General features: G+C 37.3%; 1 protein-coding gene across 10 annotated transcripts in view; it reads right to left on the bottom strand.

Annotated features, from left to right (window-relative positions):
• The window catches only part of ADCYAP1R1 (ADCYAP receptor type I), a 146,394-nt gene that overhangs the window by 10,002 nt on the left and 117,191 nt on the right, over positions 1–19,201 (bottom strand). For 3 of the 10 annotated variants that reach the window (XM_075746801.1, XM_075746803.1, XM_075746802.1), the window contains 3 exons: positions 17,169–17,260; positions 6,060–6,113; positions 3,077–3,160 (listed from right to left, as the gene is read on the bottom strand). In XM_075746801.1, coding sequence (XP_075602916.1) covers positions 3,077–3,160; positions 6,060–6,113; positions 17,169–17,260 — 230 coding nt within the window. The remainder of the gene's footprint in view (positions 1–3,076; positions 3,161–6,059; positions 6,114–17,168; positions 17,261–19,201) is intronic. The other 7 variants (XM_075746804.1, XM_075746807.1, XM_075746809.1 and 4 more) reach the window with 3 other exon arrangements.

Genomic DNA, 19,201 nt, shown 5'->3' with positions numbered 1-19,201 from the left:
TACTGAATGTTCCAGTGTGTTCCTTTTTCTCATTCCAAAACAGGTTTCTAGAAGACAAATTAATGCTGTGATCTAAATAAACACAATAACTGTATATCAGATGAAAAAAAAATAAAAATAATTGAGCAACTGTGCAATAGACAACAAGGACCAATGGGTCTAAATGGCCTAAAAATGTTCTTCCAGCTTCTGTGAATGGGATGTAACAAAGATCTATCGCTACACTCAGAACCTGCAGATACAACTGTAAGAACTGCTGAACTGCTGAGCTGGATAAGTGAAGGTGGCATTTAGAATGAATCAAGAAGGCCATCAGAAAACATGGGTCCTCTACATCAGGGGACCTGAAGCTCCAGAAGCAATTGTGTAAGGAATTTTGTGGTTGTCAATCTTTTTTCTGTCTCAGAGAGAGAGGTGAAAACTGTAGCTTCAAACTTACACTCCCACCGGTTCCAGGTATCTCCACTGCACTGAAAATGTGTCTTGTGCCATTTCTGCTGGGACTGTAGCTGCTTCTGTTGGACTAATTGCAAAGTCATGTATCTCAGAAAAGCCACTGTAACTTGCATAAGATTTGACAGATGACACTGTGTGCTATTATGATAAGGATAAAATATAGAATAAATTTTACTCTGGCAAAGAGTTTTCTGCCTTGCTCTTAGAGGTTCTCACCACCCAACGTTTTTGGAGACAAAATATCACAGACTGTCAAAAGAAGAAAAAGATCTTCAAAATCATAATCTTTGAAGGAAGACTATATAGTTTTTTGCTATTTAGGCCTGCCTCTTCAAAGGAAGAGAATTGTTCAGTTTAAATGCTGGGTCTTAAGTGAAATTAATTTGATCAAATATAAACTTTTGCAGTGAAGACATCAAGTTCTGTGGTAGTCATGTAGAACAACATTAATGCCACCAAGGTATGAACATAAATAGAGACATTAACACAATGTCTCTAAAGCTGATGCAGAGAAAAGTGCACTTTTATGGCATAGCTCTTGCCTGCTATAGATGCCTCTTTAAGAAGAGGCGACTCCTGTCGTATAACCCATGGGTATGTACAGAATGCGCCTATTGATGTATATATTGACTAGCTTAAAGCTATGAGATATCTGCAATGATGACATCTATTTTTAGTTAAATTAATTCCACACCTACATTCCCTTTATTGTCAATGAAGAGTAACAGGCACTTATGCACAAGGAGGAATCATCTGTCCCTAAGGAAGACCATATCACACCCTAAGTCTTTCCGTTGACTACAAAAGGGAATCTGGACCCAGTTTGTCATATAAATTGCTGCACCGTAGGCTTTTAAAGTTTAAATTAGAGGAATCCCATCTCTTTGGCCATAACTCAGTGATGAATATGTACAAAAATAATCACGATAATATTTCAAATAGAAGGATAAAGAGCAAACCATGTACATACAGAATGTCATTAGTAATGAAATGCTTAATATATCTCATGTTTAATAAACTGAAGTACCTATTTTATCACAAAGTTGCTAAACATGGTTAACATGTGACTTTCAGGAACCTCAGTAATCTCCCTAACAGATACATGTCTTTTCCAAAAGCTTAATTAGGTCTGTAGGATCCCTTTTGAAGACTTGAGGTAACACCAAAACACAGTAATTGATTACAACTTTTTTATTTTCCCATCCAAAAATCACATCTTCAGACTAAGGGCTTGAAAAGCAGTGGAAGCTTACTGAGACTTTCATATTTTAACACAAAAAATAAGGTTTAATTATGCTTATTGGAAGTGTACAGAGTTTTTCTGAGCTCCTGTTTAGGCTGAAGTGTTCTTGCCATTGACTGGGTAGAGGGTTTCACCTTAGACACTGTCAGTCTGCCATCTTTCTGAAAAACTGCACTTAATGTAAAATTTGTTTCTCTGCGAAGGCTCAACATGAAGTCTATGCTGCATCAGGTGGCAGATTAAGCAGTGAACTTCATATTTCAAACTATTTCCTCCTAAATGTAGGTCCTAGTTTTACCTAACTGTTCTTAGACTTATCTTCTCTCAATGTAGAATATGGACTTTCTGACTGTTCCTCTATTCTCTATTTCTTCTATCTGTTTTTTGCACAGTTGACTGAATCTTTTGAGAATCTTCATTGGTCTTTTTCTTAAATACCTTGAGGAGAAGTAAAATAATGGAGACAATTTATTTACATGTTTTCAATGTGCTTTTTTTTTTCTAGCTAACAAACATAACAAAATAAGCAGTTCTATGTTACAAAACAATCTTTTTTCCTTAATGCTGTCAAAGATAACTACTAAGTATTCTTCAGCACACTGCTGGACTGTTGGATCTGTGTGGCAGGACATCTCAGAGAGTGTTGATTTGCACTCATAAAACTGCTGTGAAATTCGGGGGAAAGTTCATCAGGAAACATATTTTATAATAGATTTTTGAAAGGTACACCTCATCTAAACGAATCCTGTGGGCTTCTTGTACAAGTAACAGAATAATAAGAAAGCACAATGAGAAAGTGATTAATTCACATATGTCTAGATTAAATAGCATTTATTCACTTTTCTGGATGCCTCACTTTTCATAGGCATATCTTTGACAATGACTTCTGACTAGACACATATTTTGATATTAGGTTAACCTTAGCCTTTCCTCACCCCTGGGGCATACTAATACAACTTCACTCAGTTCGATGGGCTTAAGATGTTTTACTCCAGCTGAGAGTCTGATTCACTCTAATCCTGCCCTGCCACTGTTGTTCTAATAAATTTTCAGGTGAAACATTTACTCTCAGTATGACCAGCGCTCACCTCTTTGCTGCATAACAAAGAACAGCTATTAATAGTTTCTATACAGACACTACCCAAAACCATAAATAGCATCAGACATAATTACATATTTTTTTAAAAAAAATAACCTTAAAATCCTTGATTGTGGTGCATCAGCAAAAGCACAGAACAACAACAACAAAAATTCTACATGCAACAAGAACTAAATGAATGCTTCTCTCTGGTTACTACCCCTCTGCTAATATCAATTCATTTACTTGCAACATGCGTCATACAAACACAGTAATGTCACAGGATTGCGTACACTTACAGGGTAATGGTTGATAGTTCTGACATCTTGCAAGAGTGCTGGTTAGCCCTCTTAGGCTTACAGTAGCATTTCTGAACGCAGCTGCTAAATATGACAAGATTAGCATTTTTTTCAGCATATTGTGAACAGGCCAAGGTAGGTCACTTTCAACACATTTCATGAGACACATCACAGAGATGGAAAGCGGACATGACAGAATGAAATTACAGCACAAACCAGCTGCTTGACTGAAGCGAAAATAAACCAAAAAATTAAAATGCACTGGCTGTCGCTGGCAATTGTGATGTGTTGATTCACAGACAAACCAAAGATCAAACAACCTGGAGGCAGGCGGGCAGCGTTACGCATCCAAAATACACACGACCTTTGCAGTCTGGTATTGTAGAGAGGGCAACAGAACAATATATTAAATGAAAATTGACTGCACGCTTGTGGAGACAATTAAATAGTAACATAAACTTGCAGGATGGAGATTAATCTAAGATGAAGTTGGATCAGATGGCCCTCATTGTCATGTGTAAGGACCCAAGGTGGTGTGAATCCCTTCTTTTTAGTGAAGAGTACTAGTAAGGACACCAAAGCAACTTTTTTGCCCAGCTTCCTTGATGCATGGGGAGGAGAGTTCAGTATGGAAACTACATGTCTGACTGGTAATTCAGAGGTACCACTCATTTTTTGTCACACGCACTAAGACAGGTGTGGTCATAAAAGCAGCAGGCACATATACTATGGACCAGGACCATGATCTCTACACGTTGTATTCTAGAAAGAGCTGCTATGGAGAATGGGATGTTTACATTTACAATTAGCTAGAGAGGCTAATTCAAATCATCTGTCAAGAAGGGTAATCCAAAACAACATGGGAAGGCATTTTGAGGGATCTGAGGGATAGAGATTTTGTATCTGTTATGGTAGGCTGAAAAATATGAGAACTGAAAACAGTAATTTCTTGTTGACTTTCAAGGGGAGATTTTTTTGTTTTGTTTTGAACACATGGTTGCTTTGGTGGGATTCACCTCAGGGAAGGCTGGATATTTACAGTAAAGATGTCTAAGTAAACTGGACACCCTTGGTCCCTTGAGAATCATCAGAGAGAATATTCTCTGTAGTCGAGTAGTTGAGAGAGAAATACACTTATTGGTGAGGATCTATCTGACCTATTTTAGATGTCCACTTTAGGATGGAATGAACAGCACACCAAACATCACTGACTACCCTGACTGAATCTCCGTTGACTATAAAGGATAATATGATAATTTTTTAAAGCAATTGCCTACAAGGCAAACATCTAACTTTATTCAAACAAATCAAACTCTGTTTCTGTTGCTCTGCTGATATGCATGGTCTGAGATTTGTGTTCACCTAACCATAGATGGAAGATGCAGTTTATAAGCTGAACAGCAAAATAGAATAAACCAAAACCAGATCAAATTTCTTCCTAATGTTAATGCCTTTAAGCCAATCCCATTTAATAGAGTTTTGTTTTGATTTGTTTCCTTTTGGGTAATCAAAACCTGACAACAGTTTGTTATTAAAGATTATAGCATAAGAGCTGGAAAGTATTGTGGCATGCTCACATCCAGCAAATAGAAATAGTAATAATGTTTCAACTTGCAAAATGAATGCAATTTCTTGGGGGATGCTAAGGAAGTAAATATGAAAATGACTGTTCCTTTTACAGTATCAATTCTGTGATAAAATTTTGCAGTGCCTCTGTTTTTCACAGGGCTGAGTTGCACATTGTCAGCTAAGACTGATCAAAAACAAGGAGGGAAGTTTTAGAGAGAGTTCCTTTTTATTACGGCTGAGACTTTCAGAAGTGACTATGGATTTTGAGTGTCTCACTCATTTTTTGATCACCTGATCTGAAACACATTTTATCAGACCCATTTTTACCACAAGAGGGCTGCTCAGCATGTCTTGAACAGCAGTGCTTATGAAGGCATTTCAAGGTACAAAACCTGAGAATGAAGCCTCTAAAAATCAGTAATCACTTTGAAAACTCTTAGTCATGAGGTTTTGTAAGGGATTGTGTTCTTCAATGACATGCTTAATGCTGCCGTGATAATCTGGAAAAAAAAATAAAAATAAAAATCCCTCCCCATGTTTCCTTTACTGCTTATGACCTGTTTTATTTGGCAAGGATTGATAGGATAGGTTTTTCTAGTGAGTAGAACTTGACAGGACTTGATATTAGAACTCTCAAAGAGGACAGACTTGATTTTGAAAATAGTACCTAAGAATTAACTGCCACTCCCCACCCAATGAGGGGATGTTTACTCATGGGCTTGTGATGGAAAACTTTGCTAGCACTTCTGAGGAAAACATTAATATTTTAGCGCTGTTAGCATTTTTTCTATCTTCCTATCTAATTTAAGTAGAATCATCTCTCTGATTATAGATATTGTAAAGTGACCCAAAATCTTTAAGGTACAGAATTGATAGAAGTTTTCCTTCCTTTTTACCCCATCCTTTTTTTTTTTATTTATTTGCTTGTTTGTTTGATTGATTGATTGTTTGCTTGCTTATTCATTTATTTATTTATTATCAAAGTAGAAACATTGGTGGAAGAAAAGGGAGAAAGAAAGAAGAGACAGAGGAGGCAGGGAAATGAGAAAGAGGAAAAAATAGCCAAATAAGAGAAAATTAATATAAATTAGATTATGGATATCAAAACAGTAAATGAATTAGGGCAGGATCCTCAGATCTCTGTAGGTACACACAGAATGGAATTGGTCACATCTAACTATATGTATCTAAGACAAATTTAACCGAACTATCACCTTTAACTCATTCAGTCATGGAAAGAAACGGGCACTTCCAGAGGCTGAGCTGACCTGCGTAACAGAGGTATCTAAGACATATGGGATGCATTGTCTTACAGAGGTGCCCTGGTCTCTCAGTTTGACCATAGACGACAACTAGACTGCTTAGATTAAATACGAGACTTTAGACAGCTAAAGGCAAACAAGCTGAGTCTCACCGCATGTGTCCTGTGCATGGACTGCAGCTGCATCTGGGAGGAAGAGGGAGGGTGCTAGGGCGGAAGGGGAAAGAAAAAGTTAAACATTCCCAGGATTAAATGAGTGACGTATGATGTGGCTGAAGACCATCTTGTCAGACGGAACACCTTGGCGTCTGGCAAGTTAATGCAAATGAGAGAGTACACAAATTTGAGGCAAAGGTAGTTGCAATTAAATTCTGAAGACTTTGTAAGTTTCTCAGAGGTTCTTAAGAGAAGTAAAATGAGCATGCTGATTCAGGGGAATGAAGTTATGCTCTAGTACCAAGGCCATGTAGATCCATAATGAAAAAGATCAGGGTTCTGGGTTTAGGTCACTAATAACACACAGGGAATGACAGAGTTTGTAGATTGTCTCCGAATATGCTGAAGGGGAATCCTTTGGGAAACACAATAACGGTAGAATTTGATTCATGCAAATTAATACTGTGCCTCATTAAGAACCTTTGTGCACCCTGCTCAAGGAACTCTATGTAACCTCACTACAAATAGGATTGGCAACCATGTAGTAGTAGGAGAAGGAATGTAGAAACAAATCAATGAAATAAAGTACTGAAAATACAGTAAAAAGTTAACCAAAGTGAAAGTAAAAAGATTGTATGGGAGAGAGAGAAAAAAAAAAGAAAAGAAAAATTGAGGCGTAGCATCTATTATTTATGCTTACATGCCTACTTACCTACAGCTGATATTGTTATAGGTTGGGGGACTTCTTTTCCTTGCTACTCAATAGCTAAGGATTTCCTGAAGCTAGACTTATTTCCTGGACAAAACACCAACTACATTTACAAAAACTCTGGCCTTACAGGTCAGATATAAACAGTTTAGAAAACTGAACTTTTTCTGTGAGCAGAAACCAGGCTACACAATTCCATCCTGCCTCTATGACTGTGGTCCCTGATCCACTGTGTGCAAAGTACACTCATTCACCCCTCCCATCCAGACACAGAATAAGCATGGGTGCTTCTCAACAAAGTTGTTATTTAGTTCCATCTCATCTAATTTTCAAAGTTAACAATATAGGTGTATACCTTTTACCTTGTCATCCCATGTTAGCTTTGCAGTCAGTGGTGAGAAACAGACCATAAAGGGACATTTGTATGACCTATTTTAAACATTTTGTGTAGAATGAAATAAATTGTACCAAGGATTTTATTCTCTGGACTGGGTAGATCTCTATTGACTATGGAAGGAGCCCAGCATGAGTATTTATTAAATGAGGTGGATCCCATGCTGTCTTCCTAAAAGTACAACCATTCTCATGCTCTTCATTAAAAAAAAAAAAAAAAAAAAAAAAAAAAAAAAAAAAAAAAAAAAAAAAAAAGGCAACTCTGTTTCTCCACTCTTCAATAGAAAACAAGTTCAAAAATCTTTGTCTAGTCACCTTTTGCCAAAGTCTTAGTCTTACCCATAGCTCTACTTTTTACTGCTAACAGCGCCAAAGAAACTTTCCCCTGACCTTTCTAAAGGGTCTGAGGTTTTCTAGGATCGTTTTCTAACCCCTGGGAATTATCTGAAAACAAGCTGGAAAAAAAAAAAAAAAAGAGAAAGCGTGATGTCTCCTTTACAGTCCTTGTCCAAACAACATTAAAATCAGTTGACTTTAATGGGTGGTAGTAGTCTTCTTTCATCTGTCCTTTTTGTCTCTACCTCTTTTAGGGCTCTTGCATTGGTTTAACTTGTGAGAGGTCAGCTTTGTTTCTCTTCAGTTTTGAGTAGATGTGTCTTACATAGCTCAGTGGGTTGGAGTTTTTTTGTTTGTTTCTTTCTTTCTTTTCCTCCAGTGATTTGGAGATTTGCATTCTTTTTTGTGTTGATGTACTTGTAAAGTCAATCAACTTCAAGCTAAAATCTAGGACATATGTAGAACACCTCATAAGGGTCTTCTACAGATTTCAAAGCTCCCACATTATAGAGAACTTTAAATGTCCTTTATAAACTATACATGAGTGCACTTTTAATTCCACTGAAGTTAGATTTAATCTATTGTAACTGAAAGCTAGCATGGCAATTACAACAATAATTTGACACAGGAACAGTATATCTGAGAGGAAACAACTATCAGCTCTCCACAGACTGAAGCCAGATTACTGCTTGCAGACTATAGCTTAGGCTGAAAATGAATGTTTGACAAATATGAATTTGAATTGGAACTTTTCATCAGATAATTCTGACCTTTGGGCAGAACTGAGGCTTGAAGATGAAACAGAATGGTCAAAGAGAGACAAAAATCACCTCTACACTGTTCATTCCTGGCTTTGCTGGCTCCTATAGGATGGACACACAAGGATGGAGGAAGCCATCAGAGATCAAATAATGAAGAGATAAAGCTTAATATTTAGCTGTGCTCTAGAGAAGAAAGTTGGTAGAGAGCAGAATGCTTCCATCAAAACCAATCTTTAAATGAACTGTAGCTTCAAGGTTACATGTCCTGATCTCTCCTCTGTATTAACTCTGGAGATCCTGTTTTAACAAACTAGAGTATTATCACTGACTCCAGAGCATAGACTAACGTCATGCATTATGGAATAATTCTGATGGAGGTGCAGTAACATAACTGTAGTGTAGAAGACAATAGCATGTTTAGTGAGAAAAATGTACCACACCAAATGACATTCTTAAATGGTTTTGAATATAGGTTTACTGTTTGAAATGAAGAATATGTATGTCCAAATCCAGACATAAAATATCCGAGAATGTGATTGGCTCATTGTCCTTAAAACAAACAAAACCCACAGAGTAAATATTGTCACAGTCTGGCATGAGATGTGGATTTTCAAGCATTATGGACAAGTCTTAGTCCTGTCGGCAGGCAGAGCTCATCATTGCTATCGCTACACTGAGTTTATATAATTTGCAGCTCTGAAGCTTCAGTTACATAGTTTTGCCTCACCTGCCTTACATGTTATATGCTATCCCTGCAGACAATGATCCAAGTTTCAACCTATTTCTATAATCTTCCTTAATGAAAAAAGAGAATGCTGCCTTTGTTGAAAAGGACTGGGCTTGCAGACATTTGATCAGCTGAACAGCTCCAGTGTTTTCACTGGAAATATGTAAGAGGAATTACAGTTTGGAAATCTCTCAGTAATGATACAGGTGCACAGCAAATGAGGTGCTAAGGCTATGATGTGAACCATATGCACAACTTTGGACTGGTCCAATCTTGACGTAGTATACATTTGTTTAAACTACCTTCATTGAGACTTAATTCAATATTAAGCCATTGTAACCTGGTGGCCTTTGAGTGTACTCGCACTCTCCAAGGCAGGAAGAATTTGTTCCTTGGCAATTAACCAATTACCCAGCTTGCACCACACAGTTCCTTTTATGCACAGTATTAATTACAGGAGCCTCGTAAGAAGTTCACCCTTCCAGATCAAAAAACCTTCTGCACTGTGACAGCACCATCTTTCTTGCCCTTTCCATACCTCCAGCTCTAAGAAGTACATCCTAGTGATTCTTCAGACGTAAAACTAAAACCACTGGATGTGAAGCATGTTAGTTGCTGAAGTGAGACACAGGAAATCAATGGCAAGGAGAAGCAAAGACACTGAGGGGAAATTAAACTCCTTTTTTTCTCATATGGTAGAGGCAAAAATGTGAATGGTAGCCAAAAGTAAATGGAAGACCATGGGTGCTGGTATGCATCAAGCTTTGATGTAAGTTGAAAGCACGTTCAAGATCAGAGATGTCAGAATTATTCCCCATTGTCTGCAGTCTTGCAACAACTGCTGCATGACCAGTTGCTTCAACTCCACGTTTATTCTTACACTAAGTAACCAATTCAAAAAAACAACAGTGATTTGGGAACAAATACAATTCCAGATCTATCCCTTTCAACCTAACAATGCATTCAAAACAACAACTTAGCTATGAGCAATGTGGGAGGGAAAGGGAAAACAGCCAGAATGGTCCAATTTGGATGCTCCCAAGTTAGCTCTCAATTTGAAGTTTCTGAAAAATTATCTGAATCCCTAAAACCATTATCTTACCCAGTGAGTAAGCTACCCTGATAAAGGATAAAACGCTGCACCCAAATCCATGGGTAATTTGTAAAGATGCATGGGTTTAGGCACTGAACGTCCTCTGTCCATGACAACTGAAGTTTATCGATACAGATCAATATCAGGTTATTCACTTTGATGAAGTACAGTAACTTTAGAAACACAGTTGAGGTCTGTACCCCATTTTGTTTAGGAAGGCTACCTTATTTTTGCTAATGAATAGACTTGAATATGTGGTAAAAGTTATATTACAGAGAATTTTTAGTTAAGTGTAGTGAGCTTCACATTAAAGAAAGAAGCTTTGTTATTGTGCACATTGCTAAAGTATTTGTGGTCTTTTAAAAAGCAATGCTAGAATAATTTGAGATATATATAGCAGAGATATATATAGGCAAAGACCTATATTTACACAGATATACAAGCACAGACCCAAACACATATATAAATCATGTTGTCTTGAGTCTTCAGATGTTATGAGTGCTGTTATATCCACTTATGTCAATCTAGTCACAATGTTCTAGGTACTGGCTTTGAAAGACATTCAGGTCTGAAATATCCAGATATATGCTACTAACATTTCAATGGGAATTCATAAGACACTACTTAGCCTTTTTTGTGTCTAAATCTCTGCAGAAACAGGGCTGTTAGGGCTAATCCAACCCTTGACAGAACTGTTGAGAGTGCATCAAGCTTTGCTTTACTGTTTCTTCTTAAAAAAATGTAAGGAATATTTGTATAAAGAGAACCACACTACTGAATATAATACGGCATTGTCCTCTCCCTCATTAACCTGCACACCTCCTTGATCTTTCTAGGGAAGGACCATCTATTAGTGGCTTCTCTTCTAATGCAAACATGCTCCTTTCCAGTTTGTGGTTTGCTCTTGTAACAGATGGGGAAAAAAGTCTGTGCTTTGCTCATTTAGGACATAATCTGTGGACAAAGAACTTTGTTCTCTAAGGCTGCCACAGAGCATGAAGTCAAGTGGAAATTTTAAGTCACCATTAGAGAATTGTTAAGCATGGAACTTTGGCATATTTCAAAAAAGTCCATGAACCACATAAATCAGTGTTGTATCCTTTCCTCTGCCTGTATACCCATTGAAAACATAAAATTACCCATAAAAATACCTTACAGCAATGTGCACAAATAGTGTTTAAAGACAACATAATCCTATTTTTCATTACTACTTCAAAATAGAACATCACAGGAGTCAGCCTCCATCACAGAGATCATCTATGCAGTCTGAGGCACGACGGACTTGCACTCTAATCACCTCCTAAGGATTTCAAAATGGCAGAAGTCGAGCACTTTTTAACATTGCATTCATCACAGGTGATCTTGCAACCACAAGAAACAAGTTTTGTGATCAATGATTTCAAAATCAGAGCCTGTCAAAGCTCCAGTAAAGTGCTTGTATATCATTGGAAATTGATGGAATTTCCTTTAAAAATATTGATTTGCTTTTCTCGAATATCCCTCTGGCAAGTGGCCCACAAAAGAACAAAACCACTTTCAATGTGGACATAGTTTTAGGTCTGATCCCATCATCACTGTAAGAATGTAAAAGATGCATACTGGATGAAAGGACAGCATTTAGGAAGCTAGATTTGACAACCAAAGAAGTATGTTCATGTTCCTCTACCTGCCACAGGCACCGGGGTGGGTTTTGAGTAGGAAGATTTGTGCATCATACCCTCAGCTGTTCAACAGCAATAACAGGAACATTGTAAACACACTAAATATTCTGTGCTGCTTGGTTTTACAGTAGTTGAGACCACAGCAAATCTATAGATAGATAATCAAAGCAGAATAGGGTTTTCAATTACTTTATCTGAAAATAAATAAATCCCTGTGTAATTATACTCTTGCTAATTATGGTACATAGCCTACATAAATTTACATTCCTAAAGAGTACACCGATTTATTTTTTTTTTTTTCAAATTCATACTTGAAAAGGTTTGGCACAAATTAACAACTTCCCCCCCTGAAAAACCACAACAAACCAATCAAAAAAAAAACCCCAACCCCCCCAACAAACCAAAAAAAAAAACCCAACCAACAAAAACCCACAACCAAAACAGAAAACAAAAAACCCTTCAAACCAACACCGAAAATAATAGCTTTTCTTGGGAGATGTAAAGAAAAAGTGTAGTAGTTGTGAATGAGAACATTTTCTCATTCTCATCCACTCTCCTAGCATTTCTTAGAAATGCGAACTAGGTCCTCGCTGATCATGCACTGACACCAAATGATCATCATCTATGCTTCCCATGGTATGTTCTTGTCATAGAAAAGGATTAGCTCAGGGATGCAAGTTCCTTTCGTTGCTGGGTTAGTGGGCATTCCAGCACTCAACTGATAGTACCTGGGGTTAAGAAATTAAAGTGCCATGCTTAAAAATATACCATTCAGCAAACGTCTGCCATTTTCTTGTAAAAAATAAGACTTCTGGCATGAAGACCCTGTCAATAATTATTAATACTGGCAGTCTGAGCACTTGCAGCAAGACAAAGCGGTAGCAGAATGAATCATTGAGTATCCAGTGACTTTGTAGGTGAACTGTAGAGGAGTGTTGTTTACCAAAACATCTGTGTTACAACATTGCTTCTCCTGCCCTAACCCTCTAGGTTGCACCATATGTAAAATCATACCTACCTATGATATATGCCATGTTTCTCCTTTCTTTCCAGCAAGATGCTGATTGGAGGAATGACATAGACCTGAATTAGCTAGATATATGTGGGGTTTATTTTCTTTTCATTGAGTTTTCAACATGTGATACAAAATTTATGAAGAATCTGTTAAAGCAAAAGCAGAAACAAGCTTCCCCCTCCCAAATTATACTATTCATGATAAACTTGAAATAAAAATTAAAAAAAGAAGCTTTGCCAGTTAAATGTGTTTGATCCTGGAAAATGAATGAATAAGCAAATACTTGATGGAAATTTTGGGCCTTTTTAATCTTAAGGGATATTCCAGCATGCATCTACATCATGCATACCTACTAAATTACTGTAACGGTTTATGGCAGTGATACTGTTAGATGATATTTTGTCTATATTGACTCTTTCAGCAATGCAATAATGCTCATGAAAATAATAGCATAGATTCAAGCTTTGTGTAGGCATTTCTATAGGAATATGGCTTTTTTTTTTTTTCTTTTTTGGAGGGTGAATGTACTCTCTCTACAACTTGACCAAAACCAGGATGCCTCAAAGCAGACGTTGACATAGCATTTTACACACTATTGGCTGGATTTCTCATGGGAAAACCAATGAAGTCTTGCCAGATCAATTCATATCTGTCTCCTAAAATTCCAGACAAGGCACTGATGTATGAAAATCCATGGAAATAATGTGGGCCTGATGTGACACACTGTGTGCTGAACCAGCCATAGTAGGGTTGTCAAGATGTGTTTCCAGTCCCCAGAACCGTGAGTGCGCAATGGATTCGTGAATCTGATGTGGCGTTACTTGGCTTTCAGCATATGGTGGAACAGTGTCCCTACATAAGCTACTACTTCGTCAAAATATTTATAAGCTCTGCAATTGGAGATTGCTAAAATCAGGCAGTGCTTTCTGTTTGGAAGCACGTTAAATAAAATATAACTGCATTGAATATATAGGTACAAATACAAGATGTTGTCGTTTGTACTACAGGATTAAGTATGCCAGGTCCATGACCATGGCATGTTACAATTGTTTATGCAATTCATTCAACAGATGGGGCAAGAAACCTGTCTGAACTGTGCAGATAGTTGTCTTAATTACACTAGGAATGTAATTAATATTTCTTTATGCTTCCCCAGCACCTGAGGATCTCAGAACTTCTCACTCAGATAAAAAATCTATTGCATTTGCATCACTGGACTTTCTCTGGTTTGATGTTTAATTTGGTGGAAGTAATCAGGACTGACACAAGGTTAACTGAAACCGAACATCCTTCAAGAAACATAGCTACGTCTTTTTTAATGCCTTGGGCAGTTTAACTCCTAACACTAAAAAGTAAATAATGATTATGATGACTATTTGGAGGAAGTATGGAAGTTGCTTAAAGTTCTCAGAAAATAAACCAAAAAGAATGATAAAAATAAAATTAATATTAAAAAGGGTGTCTTCTATTTCCTTTTTAATTCCTACCTCAGCTGCTTAGATAGTTATGATGAATCTAACCACCAATCTTTTCAGTCATAAGGAGGAGTTTCTATGTAAAACATCAGTAAAAGAAGGACGGAGTTACTGTGCTCTCAGAATCTGACATGTTTGGAGCCATTCAGTCTGAAATGGGATCAGCAGCATGCAGGCAGCTTTGAGGGGGAACCAAATGTGCGAAGAAAGATCGATTAGGAATGAGACTGGTAAGAATGATTGAACACACGAGTTGATAAAATGGATGTCTACAATCACTAAAGCATTTGACTGCTGCAGAACATTATTAGGAATTAGCTATGGTTCCAAGTTTTTGTCAGCCTAAAGGCAAAGGCTATTGCATATAGTGATCATCAGGTTATTTAGAGAGAAAGCCTGATTTGTTGTGGGAGTAGAGCACTCATTATTGTGCTGTAAATTATACAAATTATTGTTTGGGTTTTTTTAAAGCAAGTCTTACAGTCTTAGTGGCTATACTATATTAATTAAGATTAGTTCCCCAGTAGTGCACTCTTCTGCTGTTTTTCTGTCATAGCTTGCAGCTAACTTCAGTAGGGGGAATTTTTAACAATGAATGCACAGTGGTAACAATATAAAATTAACCTTTGCATTTAAGCACGTCCCTTTTAAAGTCATATACAGGCTTAAGTTCTTTGCAGAACCATGACTACAGTGTCTATGAAATGGAAATAGAGGTAGATTTTCCTAACAAAGTTTTTATGGGGTCTTTTTTTTTTTTTCTTTTTTGATGATGGAAGTCCTGGCTAAAGGTTTATTCCAAAGAGTGGAAGACTGATACTAGAATAAATCTCAATCGCTGCTGCAGATACCACGTGATACTCCCTTCAGAAACAGGCTGAACATCCTTCCTCAACCCCAACTGACCTGTCTTATGTACTAAAGGCAAAGTACTTAAATATGTTGTGTAATAAAGATCTGGATGGAGAATTTGGTCTAATGGGGTGATGTTTAATAGTCTGAAACAGCATAATAGGACATGGAAAATGCTTAATATGGGTCACAGTCTAAATGCCACAAAGATTTCAATATGGTGACATAACCAAACTATGATCTATCTTTTTCTTTGGTTACAACAGCTCTCTTTTTACAGGATATGTGTGCACCAACACTGAGTATGTCTGGTGTATATCTGCATAGACTTACTGATTTCATTTCTTTTTATCGTTTCTGTGTGACTTTTCTGTTGTTGAATCTGTTTGGATAAACAACACTCCACTCCATAACACATACATAAATGCAAGATCAATTTATACACACCCATTTAAAAAGTTGCAAAAAAATATGAAAAATAATGGCAGCGAATGAAACAGAAAATGTGATGTTTTCTTTCGGTTTGGGTTGCTAACTATACACATAGGAAAAATACCAGTAAAACCCAGTCACCATATTGATCAAAAATGACAAGGATGTTTTATAATCTAGTTAAATCACTGGAGTGTATGGCATGCTCTGCTTCATATGTGAGAGATGTGCAGCAAACACCAAACATGCACTTAGCAGGTCGTAATCAGAACGAGCTCTGCACATCTTGGGTGCTAATTACAATCTAAGATTAGTGGACAACTTCCCAGCAGCACATACATGGGAAGTCTTCATGCAAGCCCTAGGCAAACCATGCATACAGTAAATCGATTCACTACTCCTTCTCCTAATTCTGAGGTATATCCACCTGCAGAATGAATTTACAGCATTATTTGTGTCTGTGGACACACAGTTTAGAGCAAACATCAAGGGCAGTGTTTTCAGTGAGTGTCTGACTACAGAGATGAAAAAGTGAGGTATAAAATATTATCATTTCATGGAAATGTAAACAAGACAATAGGAAAGAAGGGAAGAAAAATAGGCAGCTGGAGGACATATTTTTGTCATTTAGATGGATGACATCATTATACTATGAGTGTGGTTACTCAGGGTGAAACCGATCACTGGATAATTTTTTAAAAAAGTACTACAAAATAAGGATCTCTTATTTTACCCTGACATCTTTTATTTTTATTTAGGGTTTGCATGACTTGCCTTTTTTTCACCAGGAATCCAGTGCTAAATCAAATAGTCTTACCTATGTTTATGAGTGCTAGAAATCACCAGAGCTCACAAAAAATTGCAAAGCAAATGTGTGAGGTGTTTAGGCTGGAAAGCCAAGAAAACACCAAATGTGCTGCCACATATCCTAGTTATTCAAAATGATTATATCATTTTTACATGGAGAATGACTGCATGCACTCAAAATGGGAATGACAGCCATCTCAAGTGGCCAGTCTCTGTCCTCTAATGAAGTGGAAACAAATAAAAAGGATGTCGGCTTAAAAAAATGTAAGTCACAAACCAAGTTTTAAAACTTCTAAAGGAAAATTTTAAGATTTGTTGTGATTTTTAAGCAATTCTAGGTGTGTGGGGGAAATTGTTCAGCTTAAGTGGAATGCATTCTAGGTTAGAAGAAACATGAACATATGCAAATTTAGAACATCTTCTTAAGTTAAAATTCAGTCCAAAGTTAATGAAAGTTTTCCACCAAATCTCATTGCTTTCAATGAACTTTGGACCATGTCCTTGGAACTAAGTATAATAATATGTATGCCTGGTCAGTATGTTAATTTCCAGATAATTGACCTGTAAAGAAGGTTTGGGGTTTATTTATTTTTTGTGTGTGTGTGTTTTGTGGTTGTTGGAGTTTGTTTTAATCTTATATTTATGCTTATTTTCTAGGCCTTTTAAAATGCACTTTAGTGGCTTTCGGATTTTAAAAAAAGTAAAAATCAACAAAAGCAATTTAATAGATCCTGTGACTCTTTTTGAAAATCACATTAATTCAGCTGAGGTGTCTTTTTGATTTTGCCTTTTTTCCTATGTGTATATTAGAAATCTAAATTGATTACTGCTTGATTTGTACTTACAAGTAAATGCTGGATTCATTGCCCCCGATATCAGGTGACTGGAGTTTCTGCACAAGTATCACAATTATGCCAATAAAAAGCACAAAGTTTATCTAGGGGAAAAAGAAAGGGAAAAATGATGACAATGATCTATTTTTTCAAGTATGAGAATGAGACATTCCCAGTGACTTGCTGGCTCCATTGCGTGATTCTTCTCCAAACTGCAGTCTAGAAGTTTTATAAGGTCAGGAGTAATGGGATAAGTTTACAAGGGTCTTATCGCCCCTTTTCCCGGCAAAAATATCCCCCTTGCAGCAGCTAAAGTAAGGCAGAATTTCTTCAGTCCCAAACACCAGAGAAGACAAGCATAAGCAAAAAGTTTTCAACATTTTTCATTATCAACCAGTACAAAGAATAAAAAGAAAGATCCCTGCACATCAAAACCATATAGCAAAGTTCTCAACCGTAAAAGCATCTTTAACTCTCACTCTCTGAACTAAGGCACTTCTCAGTTTAGCAGTATCCATCAGTGACAAGTCAGTGTCTCCTCTTTCCTAAAAATCCCATGTTGTGTCATTTTCTCTCTGCTTGGCTGAATCTGACCCAAGATGAGATGACCTCATGGGGAGGTCATGGGGAGGTGTGTGTGTGTGGGGGGAGATGCATGGGGGTTAATGTTCACCTTCGTGCCTTTTAGTTATAAGTCATCTTCTCTTTCATAGAATCATGTAATTGCAGTTTTAAAAATTGAGTTTTAAAAATGTGGAGATTAATAAAATCAGTTTATTTCAATGCTTTGGCTTGAGATTTGGCTGTCACCAACTCCATAGCTTCTCAACACCAGAAGAAAACAGTGGGAAATTTAAGTTGTTCCCTAAATGCAACCTTTTACTCCTGTAAGGAGATCAAGAAGTTAAACTAGATGTGAGCATCTCTTTCAGAAGAACTTTCTATCTGATCTGAGGACTTCAAATGAATGGAGAAGCCCAGTCATCCCTTGCTCGTGGCTTGAATCTTTAATGCCTTCAATAGAAGCCAGGTATAACTGATTCCTCAAAGCCAGAATGTGGTGCTTCATAGAATATGTCTGTAAAGCATGGAAATTTTCGTACATCGATATTGCAAAAACCCCAAACCATTGGACCATCTCCATCTCAATACCCTTCAGTGTTATTAGCTGAATTACCTTTAATGTGTCTGAAGGATACTGTACTTTAGACAGCTGTCCAAATCCTTAAGAGAAGCATCAAATCTGATGAAAATACCTACATGTAGATAGCTACCTGTAAGCTGGATGTCTAAATTCCCACAACAGTCTATGAAGACCTGGCCAATGCTGTCACTGGAGTATGGAGAGCAACCTAGCATGCCCATGATTAGATACCTACATGTGGTAAGCCAAATAGCTTTTCTGGTGCTACTATAACCATATTGTCTAGGGGCTCAATTTAATTTCCTAACTGGAGGAGGCCAACATCGTTTTAAAATTCCCACATTCTTTTGGGGCAGCAGCTGGAGCCCAAACAGAGTATCCATACACAGATATCTAGCATCATTTGAGTCAAATCCAAGACTTCCATCGACTAAAGAGAGCCTAGATACCTGGCGGACAATTGAGCATCTTGCACTATGTCCACAGCACTACTATAAAGCTAATATTAGATAAATAAATGTAGCTGTGAAACGAATTCCATTTAACAGATACAGTCCAGTTTCCTTGTCACTGGCATCTAGTATTGCTTTGGATGCCCTGAGCTGTCCCACTTGGCCTTCAGCTGCCACCTCAAATGGCACAGGATTCCCATACATCCTATGTCATACCTGCCAGCCTCAAGCAAATGCTCCATACGCTCTAGGGTCTTACTCATAGCACTTGGTATCGATGTTTAAGCAACTGAATAACTCCTTGTCTACATAGTGTTTGCTTGCGGGCCGTGCACCATCATTTATCTTGTTCTAAACCTTCTTTATAACAATGGAATTACTTAGCATTGTGGATGGCAAATGGTGGACCCTCACACAAGCTGTCCAGTAGTCCAGGACAGCTGATGCAG

Source organism: Balearica regulorum, chromosome 2, assembly GCF_011004875.1.
Source record: "Balearica regulorum gibbericeps isolate bBalReg1 chromosome 2, bBalReg1.pri, whole genome shotgun sequence".
NCBI lineage: Eukaryota > Metazoa > Chordata > Aves > Gruiformes > Gruidae > Balearica > Balearica regulorum.
This window is presented reverse-complemented; position numbering and strand designations above follow the sequence as displayed.